The following is a 16,080-nucleotide window of genomic DNA, read 5'->3' as shown; positions in this document are numbered from 1 at the left end:
TTTGAAGTAAAATGACATGAGTTCAAAATAGGCTTTGCTGCTTATTAATTATGCTGCCTGGGGTAAATTTCTTAGCCTGTTTAAGCTTTAGTTTCTTTTATTTAAATGACTGATTTCCTATCACCAGCACTGTTTGTCTAGATCAAATGGGATGATATATACAAAGTGCTTAGAACAGTTTCTGACATATACTAAAAGCTTAATTAATGTGAGCTGGTATTTTTATTGGAGCAAGATTTTGTGACCAAAAAAAAAAAAAAAAAACCAATTTTTATAAAGAAAATGGCTTCACAGGTAGTATCCTGTGTTAACCAGTGAATATTTACTAAAGAGAAATCAGAGTGTTTGGGTAGTTTTTAATCCTCTCCATTTGTATAAAATAATACCTGAGTTGGAATATCCTTTTTTTATATGATAAAGCTATTTTAATAATAAAAACATAAAAGTTCCTAAATTTAAGTTTCTCAATGCATCTATAGAAAAAGAAGACTTAAATTTTAAAAAAGGCCCAAGAAGTAAAGTTGATATCAAATATTAATTTGGTATCACCCAGTCTAGAAGATGTGTTATGAGGCTTTTTTAAAAAATGTTAATCCACCCAAGAGATTGCTCTGAATCCAGTATTAATAAGTATTTTATCCTTGGATACACTTAATATTTGGATACATTCAATAATTTTTGTATAAAAATATGAGACCTGTGTTTTATAACTAACTTAAATCAGGTTTTAATATAAATATCCTAATATGATTCATACTATTAGATATCACTGACATTTTCTGTAATCATAGAATGTTATTCTGTAAAGCTATACAATAAAATATGTATTAACTATCTCTTAGGAAGGTGAAGTTGTTGCTGTCAGTGGTGGAACGTCCGAAGAGGAAGAGAGAGCGTGGCACAGTGATGGCAGTTCTAGGTAATTTAATGAATTTTTATTCTTCCAAATGTAATGTTAATTCTTTAGAAAGCTGCCTTGATTCTTAATGTTAAAATCCTTTCTATCAGAAACATATTTCAGAGTCCCTTTGGGTTTAAAATTGATCTTTCTTCAGAGTCTTTTTGTAGTTGTCCAAAATTTAGATTTCCTTTGACATGTTTTCTCTAGTAGAAAAAAAATTTTGGATATTGTAACTAGATCTACAAAATGATGCTTTTAACTTTTTCTTAGTTGATATTTTATCTTCTGAATGCTGTTATATTTGTAATACTGAACCACAAGCTAGCTTCATTACTGGCTTTGAGAAATATTTATGCATTAAATTATGAAAGTAATGAGATTTTTTAGAATTAACTGTCTTTTTTAATGGACTAATAATAATAATATTTTCTTCCAGCAATAATATTTTCTTCCAGCAATGAGAATAAACTTTCCCTTTTTCCTGTTGTTCCCACCCCATTTGATCACGTAAGCGAGGATTCCTTCAGCTCTTTCTACTTACTGGTGATTCACATTGTTACAGGGCTTGATGGCCTTGGCTGACCTTGCGAGGTCTTAGTAGCAAGAAAGAGGTAGAGTCTTTGGGAATGGTAATTATGTTTAGCCCCTGATACTTATTCCCTGGCAGCACTAGCTCTTAAAATTGCCAAAGAAACCAAGAGGCTGTATTTAAGAATTCTTCACCTCTTTTTATCATGGACTTTTCCTATTTCCACAGTAGTTGCTCCCAGTAATGATATGCAAGTGTTCATTGTTATGTCTGGTGGTTTTCTGTATCTGAAACAAGACAGTAGAAGGAAAACTCACTTTCTTTTGGCTCAGCAGTGGAAATAGAGTATAGGCATACATTGGTGATATCTCAGGTTTGACTTCAGACCACCACGATGAAGAGAATATTGCAGTAAAGCAAGTCACCCGAATTTTTGTTTTCCCAGTGCATATAAAAGTTATGTTTACACTGTACTGTAGTCTGTTAGGTGTGCAGTGGCATTACGTCTAAAAAAAATAATTAAACATTTAAAAACAGCATTAATCTAAAAATAATACTATTGGGAAAGTGGCAGTGATAGACTTGTTCAGTGCAGAGTTGCCACAAACCTTCAATTTGTAAAAAACACTGTGTCTATGAAGCACAGTAAAAACAAGGTATGCCTGTATCTCAAACCATGAAACAACATAGAGGTTCTTGTTTTGAAAAAGCAGTGTTGGCTTCAGCAGTTGGGGAAATTGTTGTAAAGTACATAGACCTCTGGGGTTTGTAGTCCGTGCTGGCGGCAGCAGATTTTCTGTGAGAGCTGAGTGCTCCAGAGAGTAACAACAGTGAGAATTTGGCGAGTGCCGTTTACAGTGACCATGGCTGGGGTTAGAGTAAATAAATGCTCCTAAGTAGAGGATAGCTAGGTAGCTATTTGCCTTGCAGATGTGTTCCCACGTATCCAGAGTAGTGTCAGAAAATATTTTTTATTTAAGTTCTTCAAAATCATTTTAAGTTTTAAGATGAAGTCATGAAATCATACTAGAAAACACCTTAATTATTTGATTGTTATCTGTGATGATTATTCTTAGGGAGATAACGGGTAAATTGCCCATAAAGGACACTTGGGCCAGAGGGACAAGGTAGTAGAATAAAACTCCAGAAAAATATGCCTTCAGTGTTATCAGCAATATGTTTAGAGGAGTGAGGATATATACATCAGTAAATCTAGACAACCTGATTATTGATTTTAACATAGTATAATTTAGATTCCATTAAGGTAATTATATTTATAAAACTATAAAATCAAGTAATGAAATATTCTCATGTACTAAAATTAAAACAGAAGATAACATAATTGGATTCTTTATTTTGCAACATCAGTTTAGTAAAACTTAAGTCTGTTGAAGGTAAACTGAAAAGAAAGCTTGAGTTTCCAGTGAGATACAGCCAAAGGCAAACACGATTGGTAGTGATACATAAAATATTAGGCCTGTATTTTTCTGAATCTTACTTTGCTCTGAAGCATAAGATACACCTAGGGTGTACACTGGAGATGCCGTGCAGAGTTGGCAGGCACAGCCTTCCCGCTGGGTAGGAGGACTTCTGGCCCTGCCAATTCGGTATCTAGCTACCGTGAAGGCACCAGGGCTCTACCGTGGGCGTTCCCGTGTCAAGGGGCCCACCTGCCCTCAAAAAGGAATCCCTATGCTTCTTCCTCAGTGTCAGTACCTCCTGTGCTACCTAGGGCTATCTTTCTGCTGTTGCTAGAGCTGAGGAAAGTGGTGCTGTGCTCCTCATTTTTGTATACTCCACAATATTTTGAACACATGCAGCACTCAGAAATCTGTATGTTTGCTAAAATCATAGAAGGTACTTAAATTCATTGTTTAACTAGCACTATGACCTTATTTATCTTAAAAATTTTTGGAGATACTTAAGTAAATTAAGCCTACAGACGTTTAAGAAACTATTGAGAAGATGAGTTGAAAGTTAGGAAATACTTTTAGTTCATTTAGTATGTACTGTTCTGTCATTACTTTTTATTATGATCTTTCTTTACATTTTCATACAACAAAGTCTTAAAGTGTATCTTGTCTGTGTATTTTTTAAATCTCTTCTTTCCTTCTAGTGACTACTCCAGTGATTATTCTGACTGGACAGCAGATGCAGGAATTAATCTGCAGCCACCAAAGAAAATTCCTAAGCATAAAACCAAGAAAGCAGAAAGCAGTTCAGATGAAGAAGAAGAATCTGAAAAACAGAAGCAGAAACAGATTAAAAAAGAAAGAAAGAAAGTAAATGAAGAAAAAGATGGACCAGTATCACCAAAGAAAAAGAAGCCCAAAGAAAGAAAACAAAAGGTTGATTTATATATATATATATATATGTTTTCTATAAAAACAAAGCATGCATTTTAAAAGTGCAGCTGATGAACATAAACATTTTTCAAGTGTACCAGCAAATAATAGAAAAAACTCAGAAGTACACAGTAGTAAAATAAAATATATTAAGATCTCTTTAGTTTCCTCAAGTTTTTAAATGTTTAGCATGTGAGAGTATTTACTTGTAGAATTACCATATTGTAAATATTGAGCATTTAATCGTATAACATGAGCAGATCTTTTTCTTGAGACTCCAGTGGGATTTGTTTATTTATGTAAAAAAATTAATGCTACAAAACACACAGTTTATTAGTCTTTTAATTGCCTTTACTTTTCAACCATCTTTATTAACTGTTACTGCTGAAAATACTACTGTGGTAACAAGCCTTCATTAATTTACAGAGTATGTGAGCCATCACTAGTCCTTATTAGGTCAATAGTACTGGTTTGATTACTACGTCTTTAGTCTGTGGATACTTTGAGACAGATCAGAGAAAGCAAGAGATGAATGTTATGTGAATAAGATCTGTTAGCTGTTACGGAGTTGGAATACTTTAAAAACAAGAACTGTTTAAATTTTGCTCTAAAGTAAATGAAATACAAGGGACACGTTTTGTATTCCCCAGAAGACTATAAGTTCGAGGCACATTTGGTTAAACAAATGGAAGATTTTTTTTTAAAACCTCTGCCATTTTTAGAATTAAATAGAAGTTGTTAGCTGTAGAATTAAATACTAGGGAGACGGTAGGGTCTTTATCTTTAGAGAGCTTTGAAAAATTTTAAGACTACTTCTGTCTTAAGTGTTTATTTTATCTGCATCCATTGAGTTCTTGTTTGTTTCAGCTTTATAATTATGGGTTACTTTAATCTGCATTCCTCAGCCTACTATCCTTTTTGTCACCTCCTTTGCCTTTGTCTAGGGAATATTTACCAAAGAGAGTACCACACATTAGCCACAGTATTTCTCTTCTTCCTTGTCAGTGATGATAAATGTAGGCTGACCCATTATTTTACATAGTAGACAGATAAAACTGATTTAGCCATGTATCTGGCTAATGAGGTAAACTTTTTTTTCATCTCAAGACAGTTCTGATGAACTTTTGAGGTTTGCATTGTTACCTCACATAATTCTTTTGTCGCAGGAGTGCAGTTTACTTCACCTGGTCCCCTTTTATTTGATGATTATCCATAAACTAATACCTCAGGCTCCTTCACACATGCTACATTTGGATCCACTGTTAATGTTTGGCGTACTTTCATTTCACTGTTTTGCTTAAAGTATTACCCCAGGGTCTGTCTGCCACTAAATTTATGTGGGACAGATTTTAAATAGCATAAAGTTAGGATGTTACAGACTACTCCCTGTAATTTGGATTTTGTTCACATGGTTTGTTGTTAGCCTATCAGTGAATCTAACAGTAGATAGAATTGTTCTTATTCCTTAGTCGTCTTATCTCAAGTAAACACAATATTTCCCTTCTTACGCATGGAGTTGTAGAGCTGAAAAGTAACTGAGACATCATTAATTAGTTGATATTTATTGCGTCTATGAAAAAAATGAAAATATTTTCCATATGATTGTTTGAATTAAGCAAAAAAAGAAAAAAAAACCCAGTTAGGCAAATATAGAAAATGCTTATTAAAAAATAGAATTCTCGAGAGATATAGTAAAGTTATCTCAGATATTATCTGACATATATCCCTTATGCTGTTAGGAGCTCTGGAAATCAGAGCGATGAATCTTTATCTGGTGCCTGCAGTTTATAAAGCAATACAGTGGATAAAAAGAAGTGTAAGACGTAGTACTTGCTCCAGAAACAATGTGTGACTAACAAGTTGTTTGAATCCCCCCCCAAAAAAATAGAATAAATATCACATGATAAAATATGTTTGATTGGCAAAGTAATTTTATAGATAATAACTCAGAAACCAAATGGGGCCATCTTATCTTAGAGTTTCACATAAGCTTTCCAGAAGAAATAAACTTTTAGGTGGACCTAGAAGAATATCCATGGATAGAAAGGAAATAAATCAGTTACCTGTATCTCCAAAATTAAAGAAATCGCAATGCATGAGGCTGGAAATTTAGAGACATGTCAATGCATTTTATCCCCTAAGTGGTTGTAAGTACTAACTGACAGAAATCTACTTTAACCAAAACTTCTAGGTTCCCCAAGAATTGTTGAGGAATTGTCATAATGTTTATCATAATGATTCTTGTCTATGCCACAGTCTTACAGTTATAAATATGATTACTTCTCGTGTAAGAGTTGTTAGCTATCCTAATCGACATTCTGGGAAGAAATGCTTGCCTTAGCGTATTAATAGTTCATATTGAGGCTGGAATAAGTAGTTTTTAGACTTTTCCGACCTTTCTTTCTTTTTACTAAGTCAAAGGAAACCTTTTTCAGACACTTTAACTGAACACCTCACCATATGTAAGACGGATACGATCTGTGGATCTCACTCTGTGATGTGCTCAGTGCATAACAGTACTGGCTACTCATTAGCTACTTGTGGATAAAATAACTGTTCACATGTCATGTGGTTTTACATCTCAAATCTAACACATAACAAAATTTATTTTCTAAGCTTTCCCCTCTAACGTGCTGCACTTCAGCCTTCCTCAGCTCAGCAGTGACAACTCCAGTTGTTTACACCAAAACCCTGTAATTCTTCTTTTTCTCTCATTCCGCATTCAGTCCATCAGGGAATTATTATCATGGCTCTGTCTTCTAAATACATTCAGCACTTGACTGTTTTCACCACTTTTGCTATCATGCTAGTGTGAGCTACCGTGAACTCTCACTTGTATTACTGCAGTAGCCTTCCATCTCTCTTCCTGCTTCTACCCTCATCCCCCTAGGCTCTGTTTTCTAAAGCAGGGATCAACAAACTTTCTGTAGAGGGCCAGCTACTCCACCAATGTAGCCTAAAAGCAGCCCTAGACAATACATAAACGAATGGGTATGGCTTTGTTCCAATAAAATTTGATTTATGAAAGAAGATAGTGGGCTGGACTTGGACCATGGGCCATAATTTGCAGATGCCTGCTCTGATGCATCCAGAGTGATCCTTTTAAAATATGTCAGATCCTATCACTCTTCTGCGTAAAATTCTCCAATGGATCCATCTCACGTATAGTAAATGCCAAAGTCCTTTACCCCTCCCTTACTCTCCAGAGAGAGTTCTCCTGATGTGCTTAACTGAGAAACACAAACAAAGGTGGTTAATAGGAAGAAGAGTTAATAGGAAAATGAGTATTAAGTAGCAACTACAGCATACCTGCTGCAGGTAGTGTTCTCGACACCCATTATGACCTTTTTTCTTTTCATGAACTTTCATTAACTCACAGTGATAACTACCTTATAACCACCTTTTTTTTTTTTTTAACGCAAGAGAATAAAATTTAGAAATCTTAGTTTACAAACACTGAACCAAAACATTTTTAATCAACTGCATGCAGTTTCTCTGTCTCTACTTACATATGTTAGGTTTCAGCTCTTAGAAAGTCCATTTTTCCAAAGTCTAAGGTACCAATATCCAGACTATGATGGCCACCTGTAGGTGACCAGAAAATTTTAGCTTTTTCTCAAAGGCCTATTCACAAAAGTAAGAGACCTGGCTCGACAGCATTCTGTTTGAAAAAAAAAAAAAATCTGAAAAAAAAATTTTTTTAGAAGCTTGTGTGTGAAATGGCTACTTTAAAAGGAGTTAAAGGAATATTCTTGGGCTATGTGGAAGTATAATGCCCAGCCCATGGAAACAGTTAGCCTTCTGTATCTTGGCACTGCTCAGCCCATATGAGAATATCTTACTTAGTTCTTACTAACATGCTTATGACTAGGATTTTTTAAAATAAAATCTCGAATATGCTTCGGTCTGTTACATGGAGTGTTTATGAAACTGATAGAATTTTGAGAGGAAAGAAAGGAGACAGAGCTTATACTTCAGTGTTTATGGGAATATCTTGTCACCTAGTTTTGTTTTGAATATTGTCTGTAGAGCTTTGGTTTATCTAGTTCTTTTTTTATGGAGTGATTTGGAGAAATCGAATATAACTATACTGCCACTGCTGCCATCTTCCCAGAGTAAGGTTTTTAATACTTAATATACATTTTTGTACAAAGATCCCTTCCCCTTTTATTTTTTAAACTACCTTTGTAGTTATTTTAAAGGGCAGATTGATAGATGAATGCTTTCATGATAATATTACTTTATATTGTTTTACACTTAGAGATTGGCTGTGGGAGAACTAACGGAAAATGGTTTGACGTTAGAAGAATGGTTACCTTCAACATGGATTACAGATACTCTCCCCCGAAGATGTCCATTTGTGCCACAAATGGGTGATGAGGTATTTTTTAACTTTTAAAAAATATCCTTTGTTTCATTCAAGTAACTAAATACTTTTTATAGCTCTTGAAACAGAACTCTAGAAAATTGCAGCAGTTTTATAAAGTATCTCATTTTACATATTTGTATCTGTATATGGAAAAAGGAAAATTAGGAGGAAAGCTTTACTGATTATCTTTTTTGAGGCTACTGTAAAAATTGCAATAGCAAATTAAATATTGTAAGAGAATAGAGGTTTTGTTGACATTTTAAAAACTAATACGTATTTTTTAATAAGAGGACTTTATGGCCAGTTTTCTTTTTCCTAAGTTATATGGTAAAGGAAAAACAAAATTCAGCATTTTATTTTTATTTAATTTTATTTCATAAAAGTATTTTATTTAAATAACTATAATGTTCATAATATGTTTCTTAGATCTTAAAAAAAATCTATTCGAATATCATTTCATTTTTAAGAAAATATGGTTGGTCATCGTTTTGGACTATGTTCTTGTGAATTTGAAATGAAAATGTAAGATATTAGACCAAACTTTTCCACTCAGGAGTTCATGTCTCCTTGTTTTATGCATAAATGTTAAGAGGCAGGGTTATCTGGTGTTCAGTAGATTCATAGTAGTAAGTTAGGAATTAAAATAGAGGCTTCTTTAGCAGAGCACACTAACAGTAGAAAGTGACAGGTGGCAGTTGACAGTTTTAAAAAAAAAGGAAAACAAAAACTTTTTAATGCAAGAGTAAGTAACTCTAAAGTTCCAGGCAGCTGGAGCAATAATGATATTAATGAATAGAATGAATGTGTGTAAACTAATGGGTATCCCAAAATATTGCTAAGAACTTAATAACATTTTTTGAAATTCCAGCAGCATTTTTTAACAAGCTCAACTATTTATCGTGGGAAGTGTCGTGGGAAGAACACTTGGGCTCAGACTGCTGTATTCACGTACCAGTTCTCCAGGGTGGTAGTCAGGAGTCACTTAAATTTGACCTCCATAAATGAGGATAAATATATGCCTTGCTCTCTTTATAATGATAAAATATATGTGAAAATATATATGAAAATATATTTTTCATTTTAAAGTTTCCTGCATTTATACAAACTGCTTGCTATAAAAGTAGGTGAATAATCAACTAAACATGACCCCTAGTTACAACTTACTTTATTATACAATATAAATTAACTTATTTTGAATCCAAAAATAAAATGGTGAAACCAAAAAGCCAAAAAATAACTGCTTATCCTAACCTCTTAATGTTATTTAGAACACTATGGTTATGATTAAGTGACAGTAGGACAGCTTGAGGAAAAGAAGGGGAAAAAAATCAAAATATTAGAATTTCTTTTAGTTTAAAGGACATTAAATTCTCTCTGCAGTTTCAGCTGATACCATGCATCTTGCGTCAAAGGAAACACATTCAAGTTTTAAAATTGTGACTTTATTTACTTTTTAGGTTTATTATTTCCGACAAGGACATGAAGCATATGTGGAAATGGCCCGGAAAAATAAAATTTATAGTATCAATCCCAAAAAACAGCCATGGCATAAAATGGAACTACGGGTATGGTGTTTATAATTTAATAGTCCAAAAAGATGCGATTATAGAGGAAATTGTATTGAGTGTTACTATTTTCACTATAAGAAACTGTATCATGAAGATACCTTTTCTAATTGAAACAATCTGGGAAGTAGAAGGTGTTTAATTTCTAAAGAAACATAAGATTGAATTTATATATTCCAATAGTTTATAAGTTGGGAATAAAATGTAACTATGGTGAGAACTGGACAACATTAACATCTAAGGCAAACTTCATCTTTGTAAATTTGCAAGTATTTCTAGGTTTATCAGCAGTAGTTTAAAATTATTTCCAGGTCCTTGGAACTGTGTTAGAAAATTCTTATTTCGCTAAAGTTTTCCTTTTTCTTTTTTTTTTCTTTCTTTTGTTTTCTCTTTTTTAAATTGAGATATAACTTGCATACTGTAAAGTACACCGATAAGTACACAGCTCAATGGATTTTTACATATACATACAGAGGAATCACCTAGATCAATATTAAAATGGATAATTTTTTTTATTATGTTTTAGCAGTTTATTTTGTGAAGATGGTTTCTTATTTTCTGTATCTTCCTCAGGAACAAGAACTGATGAAAATAGTCGGCATAAAGTATGAAGTGGGATTGCCTACCCTTTGCTGCCTTAAACTTGCTTTTCTGGATCCTGATACTGGTAAACTGACCGGTGGATCATTTACCATGAAGTAAGGACTGTTGAAAGAGGCAATAGTTTCTTAGTATTGTAGATTATTTTTCAAGATCCAGATAAATTTGAACGCCTTTTAGATATTTGTAAGTATATGACCTAATCAGTTTGTTTCTGTTTGTACTTAGGTACCATGATATGCCTGATGTTATAGATTTCCTAGTCTTGAGACAACAATTTGACGATGCAAAATATAGGCGGTGGAATATAGGTGGGTAATTTATTTAGAAGCCGTAATGTTTGCTTTATCTAATAAGTGACTTACTATTTTTCATAATTTAGGTAAAGATAATCAGAAATCTTGCCATTTGCAGGAATGTTAATAAGAAAGTAAGATATTGTGTCAGGAATTTATTTATTTATTTTTAAGAATGAAAATACTTTTAATCTAGGTGATGCTGAAATTCCAAACTATTTTCTCTCTTATATTTCTTAACTATGTATAAGATTGTTTATAGCTATTCCTTCTGCTGTTTTATGTGCTGAATTAAATTTTTATCCAAAGGAATTAATGACAGAATTCAAACTTGAAGCAAAAGAAGTCTTCCAGTTCAAAATGTTTAATAATTTGGACTGGGACTAAAACTGAACTGACATTTTTCTTTTATTGGTTAACTCTGTTAAAATTAAAGCTAATACTGTAATCAAGACTCAAAAAAAACTTCTAAAATCCTTAAAAGTCTCCAGGCATTTAAGGTGCATTAATTTATGTACAGATGGATGTGCTATTTTCTAGAGTATTCCTTTTAAAAATTTCAGACAGGGCCACTCTGTCATCTTGGAGTAGACTCTGGTGCCTATATGGCTTATTTGGTTTGAAAAAGCACATCAGTTGACGTGGCATTTCATCCCTCTTCCAGTGCCATTGGAAGGCCTTTGTGTGGTGATTTGTTGTCTCTTGTTTGGTCTTGGTAAATGTAGAAATTTACATGTGTGCTGTAAAAAGAAAAATTATGGAAATGCAAGTCATTAAAATTAGGGACATGCAAGTTACAGAAAAAAATTTACACCCATGTGCCATTTCTCTGGAAGCTTTGAAAGATGTGTTCCATCAAATAAGGGAGTAAAGAAAAAGACACGGAATCTCTGCAGGAGACAGGAAATTCAGAACAGGAAAGCACCGAAAGGAATTCCCAAATAACAGTCAACAGAAGTCTCAGGATAGCATCTGTTTAGCAAGTCTGTAAAACAAACAGTCCCGAAAACATTGTCCTCTAAGAGTGAAATCATCAGGAAAAAAAAGTGAAACTGATAAATTGTATAACATGTTTGACTTTGTGGGAAATTATGTATTGAAGAGTGTTTTATAGTTTGAGCTATTAGAGAATGTGAGAAGACATAATCATAAATTCAGAGAAAACCAACCATAAGAAAATGAAGCAATTATACAAAATTATATAGGAAAGGAATTGTGTGCTATTTGGCTCATTAGCAAACAATATTTATACAGTGTAGTCATGACAAAGGAAAACTGAATATGGATTAAATAAAATGCACATACCCTTTATATACAGTTATATGGAGAGAGACCAATACTTAATGTCTAAAATTGATGAGTGAAGAAATAGCTATATACTCATTATTTAGAAAACCGTAAGTAAATTCAAGAAGAAAGAGTTAAATGTTCTTCTTGGTTTTAGATGTAAGCCTTTGGTACATATGATGTTTTAAATTATTTACATGTGTTAGTTGATAAGATCAATTTCATCTCTTATTTTTGAGGACACGCATCCGCCAATAAATTGGCGGAACAAATATTAGCAGTCAGAGTCCAGGAGAACATTCTAGAAATGCACTGACAACCTAAGCAAAGGAATACGGTATGCATTGGACAGATCAGAGAGCTATTTCAAATGGATGTACATCAGAATGTTCTCATTTGGATCTTATCATTTTTCTCCCCTAAATTTATAGATTACTATTTCTTCTAAAGTTAATACTAGTTAGTCTTCTATTTCTGAAGATATTTGCATGTATCTACCAACTGCCATTTAAAATTACATCAATAATAATTACTTCAGCCTGTCCTCAGGTATGTTTAAGGCTTGCTCTGGTAGACTGTATTCCTTGCTTAACTTTATTGTCATTAGCCTGCAGTATCATTCTTTGTGGTCAGGCACACATTATCCATTTCTTCCTCTTTAGCGTAATGTCGTCAGTCTAGGTACAATAGGATTGTAAGAAATAGCTTTATGAAACTCATTATTATGTTTACTGTAAGGTGTCGGAGGTGTCAGTATTGCTGTTTATTAAATTATATATTAGCTTCTCACTAAGGGTAGCGTCACTAATATGCATCTGAGGAGCAATTAGAGACTCTTAGTCTAGTAATAGATCATGTTTCCCTCTTAACATTGGCTGTTAGAATGCTTGAATTTGAATCTAAATTTGATCCCAGTGCATACCCACTCAGAGTATATATATACACATATATATAACTCAACAACATGCAGTTGTGTTCTGTTAATTTAGCCTGACTCCAGCTTTCTTTTTTGTCATTAAATTTCTTTTCTTTTTTAAATTCATTTTATGCTATATATAGTTGGCCCTCCGTATCCATGGGTTCTGCCTCCGCAGATTCAACCAATCTTGGATCAAAACTATTACAAAGATTAGTTGTTTTTGTTTCTTTTTTATTTGTTTCTATAGGAAAGGGAAAGTGAGTGTATAGATGAGTGTTAGTAACTTAAGGGTGATTTGAGTCAAAGGAAAGCAGGTTGGATTGTTCTTGTTTGGTTTGTTTTTAGCCTGGACTCTTAATTGTTGGTTAGAGGAACTTCCCTACAGAAAGTAAGAAATTAAAGATAGACTATAAATATTTGTTGGGAAGAAATTATCTGTGTTTTTATTTGAATGAAAAATTTGTGCATAGTCCTAATGATGTGCTAGATTGGTAAAAATGTTTAAGATAAGAGTGAATTTCTCCTTACCGTAATAAAATGTAAAAAATGGTGCTGAAAGTCGGTCACACTTCAGGTGTGCTTATTAAATAACTTTTTCCCTCAGTATTGCTGATTTTATTTATTTACTTATTTATTTTGGAGTGTGTGGGTCATTTTTCATAGGTCTTTTAAAATCATACAGGCAGTTTAAGTGTCTTAAAGGAAAGAGGACTAACAACAGCAGCGTTTCATTTCAGAGTAATGAGATGGCTTTTATTCTTGTCCAGGTGACCGTTTCAGATCAGTCATAGATGATGCCTGGTGGTTTGGAACAATTGAAAGCCAGGAACCTCTTCAGCCTGAGTACCCTGATAGTTTGTTTCAGTGTTACAATGTTTGGTAAGGAAGTATTGTATTTTGGTTCAGCCTAACTTGTTTTGAATGTTTTCCCGTCTGTTAATAAAATGATAAAGATACTACTTTTAAACACTGAAGTAATTATTTTTACAATGTGATTTTATTAAAATTGCAATGCAATATTTAGATTTTTTAATATAAAGGTTTTCCTTCCTTTAAGCTGGGACAATGGAGATACAGAAAAGATGAGTCCTTGGGATATGGAGCTTATACCTAACAATGGTAAGTGTAGGTTAAGCTTTTTGTGTCTGTATTATGGAATTAATTTCTTAAATAAAAATCTGATTTGCTAACCTGCAACTACGAAGAGTTCTTAATGAAGACCAAGTAGAAAATATTCATTCCACAAATATTTATTACGCACCTATTATTGACCCTGGAGGGTAGGGGAGGCATAACAGTGAAAAAATTAGACATAATCCTTGCCCACTTGGAATTTGTAGTTTAACAGGGAAGGTTGAAATTAATTACAGCAGAATACGATACTGATTTGCTAATTATTATTCACTCTAGAACAGGGGTCCCCAACCCCCGGGCAGCGGACCGGTACTGGTCCACGGCCTGTTAGGAACTGGGCCGCACAGCAGGAGGTGAGCGGCGGGCAAGCGAGCAAAGCTTCATCTGCCGCTCCCAACACTCGCATCACCGCCTGAGCCATATCCCACTCCGCCCCCAAACCCCCCACCCCCACCTCCCGTCCGTGGAAAAATTGTCTTCTATGAAACTGGTCCCTGGTGCTGAAAAGTTTGGGGACTGCTGCCCTAGAAGATGAGCACTTGGGATCAAAGATATTTTTGTAACTCCAGCAGAATACATAGAATACAATGTAATACTGAGAGTTCAGGCTTTTGAGTGAGACGTAGATTTCTATCCTAGCTCTGCTGTCTTTTATCTATGTCATCTTGACAAATTCCTTTAAATCTCAAAACTCTAGATTCTTAGGATTCAGCTTTTGAAACTGTGTAAACTAATACTTTCCTTAGAGGGCTGCTATGAGGATTAAATGATATCATATGTGTAAAGTGCTTATTATAGAGCCTGACACATGTAAGGGCTCAATGAGTAGGTAATTATAATTAATAATAATAACCGTCATCTTGCATATGGCCTAACGCATTGCCTTAGGATTTGGGAGTTAGCCTTAGGCAGTGAGTATGACATCTTCCTGGAACTGAGAAAAGACCAATGTGGCTGAAGCCCGGAGATTACATTTTCTTTCTATTTCATTGTCCATGTTTGTTTCCGTTTAAAAAAAAATACAACACACACAATTGTATATGCCTAAAAAGGTTTAAAAGGATATATACCAGATTATTAATAATGATCATTTATAAAGGGTGGGGATATGAGGACTTCCACAAATTATCTTTTACATTATTCTGTATTGTTTGATTTTTTTAATAGTATGTTACTTTTACAATCATGTAAGAATAAAGATTTTAAAAAACAAAAAGAAAAAAAAGCCTGACTTGTAACATAGTAGAAATAATCATTTATAAATGGAGTTCCTCACTAGTTATTGTATTCTAAAAAAGCAGAGAAAAGACAATGTGGAAAAAGTAAACCCAATCTGGTAAATCTTAGAAATGAGAAAATGGTCATGCTGATTTTGTTCAAAACTAATACTTTCTAGAAATTATCACTTTGAGATACCAATACCAATAATGTCTTTTTCATTTCATTGCTAAATTAGAGCTGTTTAAGATATCTTAATCAACTTCTAAATGTGTTACATGGCTTATCTTCTGGTTTTATTTCTCTCCTTTGTGAAGGTTTGAATTTGAAGTCACATCAGACTATTGTGAATATGAGAGAAATGAAGCTAATCGATGTTGTAATGTCTGGGGTATTTCTTGAAATGAATTAGTGACAGTAATATACTACTTGTCTCCTACCTGAATATATTGCTATGTGGAGGGGGTGATTTTTGTTGTTTTTATTCTATTTGGATACACGTACGTAGGCACTCATAGAGTTTAATTACATTTTGGGAGGAGGAGAAATTTTGTAAACAAATAATAGCATATTTTGAAATGTTTCTCTCATGAAGTCTAGTTCAAAGAAAAAATTGCTTGGCAGATTTGTAGATTTTATGTCACCACCACCCCCTAATGATTCTGTTAAAGATTCAGGCATGCAGAAAGCATACCTTCATCATTTAAGAGCAAAAAGCGTAAGAATCATCTGTCAGTATTCGTAATTGTCTCTGTTCCCACATTTGAAAAAAACTGAGCCTTTGATTGAAGCATTTCTGAAAGAATACCACTTTTGCTCAGTTTCACCTGTGTGTTTTATCAAAGTAAACATGGAGATTACACATTATGAAATGATTCAGAAAACTTTAAATTTGCATCATTTTATAGGAATACTTT

At 33.6% G+C, this 16,080-nt stretch overlaps 2 protein-coding genes across 7 annotated transcripts in view; one reads left to right on the top strand and one right to left on the bottom strand.

Moving 5' to 3' along the window:
• PHIP (PHIP subunit of CUL4-Ring ligase complex) overlaps positions 1-16,080 on the top strand; it is a 125,522-nt gene that overhangs the window by 84,933 nt on the left and 24,509 nt on the right. For 4 of the 5 annotated variants that reach the window (XM_082404958.1, XM_082404957.1, XM_082404956.1 and 1 more), the window contains 8 exons: positions 843-919; positions 3,547-3,778; positions 8,037-8,156; positions 9,602-9,709; positions 10,283-10,407; positions 10,538-10,620; positions 13,579-13,690; positions 13,869-13,930. In XM_082404958.1, coding sequence (XP_082261084.1) covers positions 843-919; positions 3,547-3,778; positions 8,037-8,156; positions 9,602-9,709; positions 10,283-10,407; positions 10,538-10,620; positions 13,579-13,690; positions 13,869-13,930 — 919 coding nt within the window. The remainder of the gene's footprint in view (positions 1-842; positions 920-3,546; positions 3,779-8,036; positions 8,157-9,601; positions 9,710-10,282; positions 10,408-10,537; positions 10,621-13,578; positions 13,691-13,868; positions 13,931-16,080) is intronic. The other variant, XM_082404959.1, reaches the window with a different exon arrangement.
• Positions 10,633-16,080, bottom strand: part of LOC309634706 (uncharacterized protein) — a 50,110-nt gene continuing 44,662 nt past the window's right edge. For both annotated transcript variants that reach the window (XM_082405130.1, XM_082405131.1), the window contains one exon: positions 10,633-11,345. In XM_082405130.1, coding sequence (XP_082261256.1) covers positions 11,238-11,345 — 108 coding nt within the window. In that variant the 3' untranslated portion in view covers positions 10,633-11,237. The remainder of the gene's footprint in view (positions 11,346-16,080) is intronic.

Source organism: Balaenoptera borealis (genome assembly GCF_965194805.1).
Source record: "Balaenoptera borealis genome assembly, chromosome: 9".
Lineage (NCBI taxonomy): Eukaryota > Metazoa > Chordata > Mammalia > Artiodactyla > Balaenopteridae > Balaenoptera > Balaenoptera borealis.
This window is presented reverse-complemented; position numbering and strand designations above follow the sequence as displayed.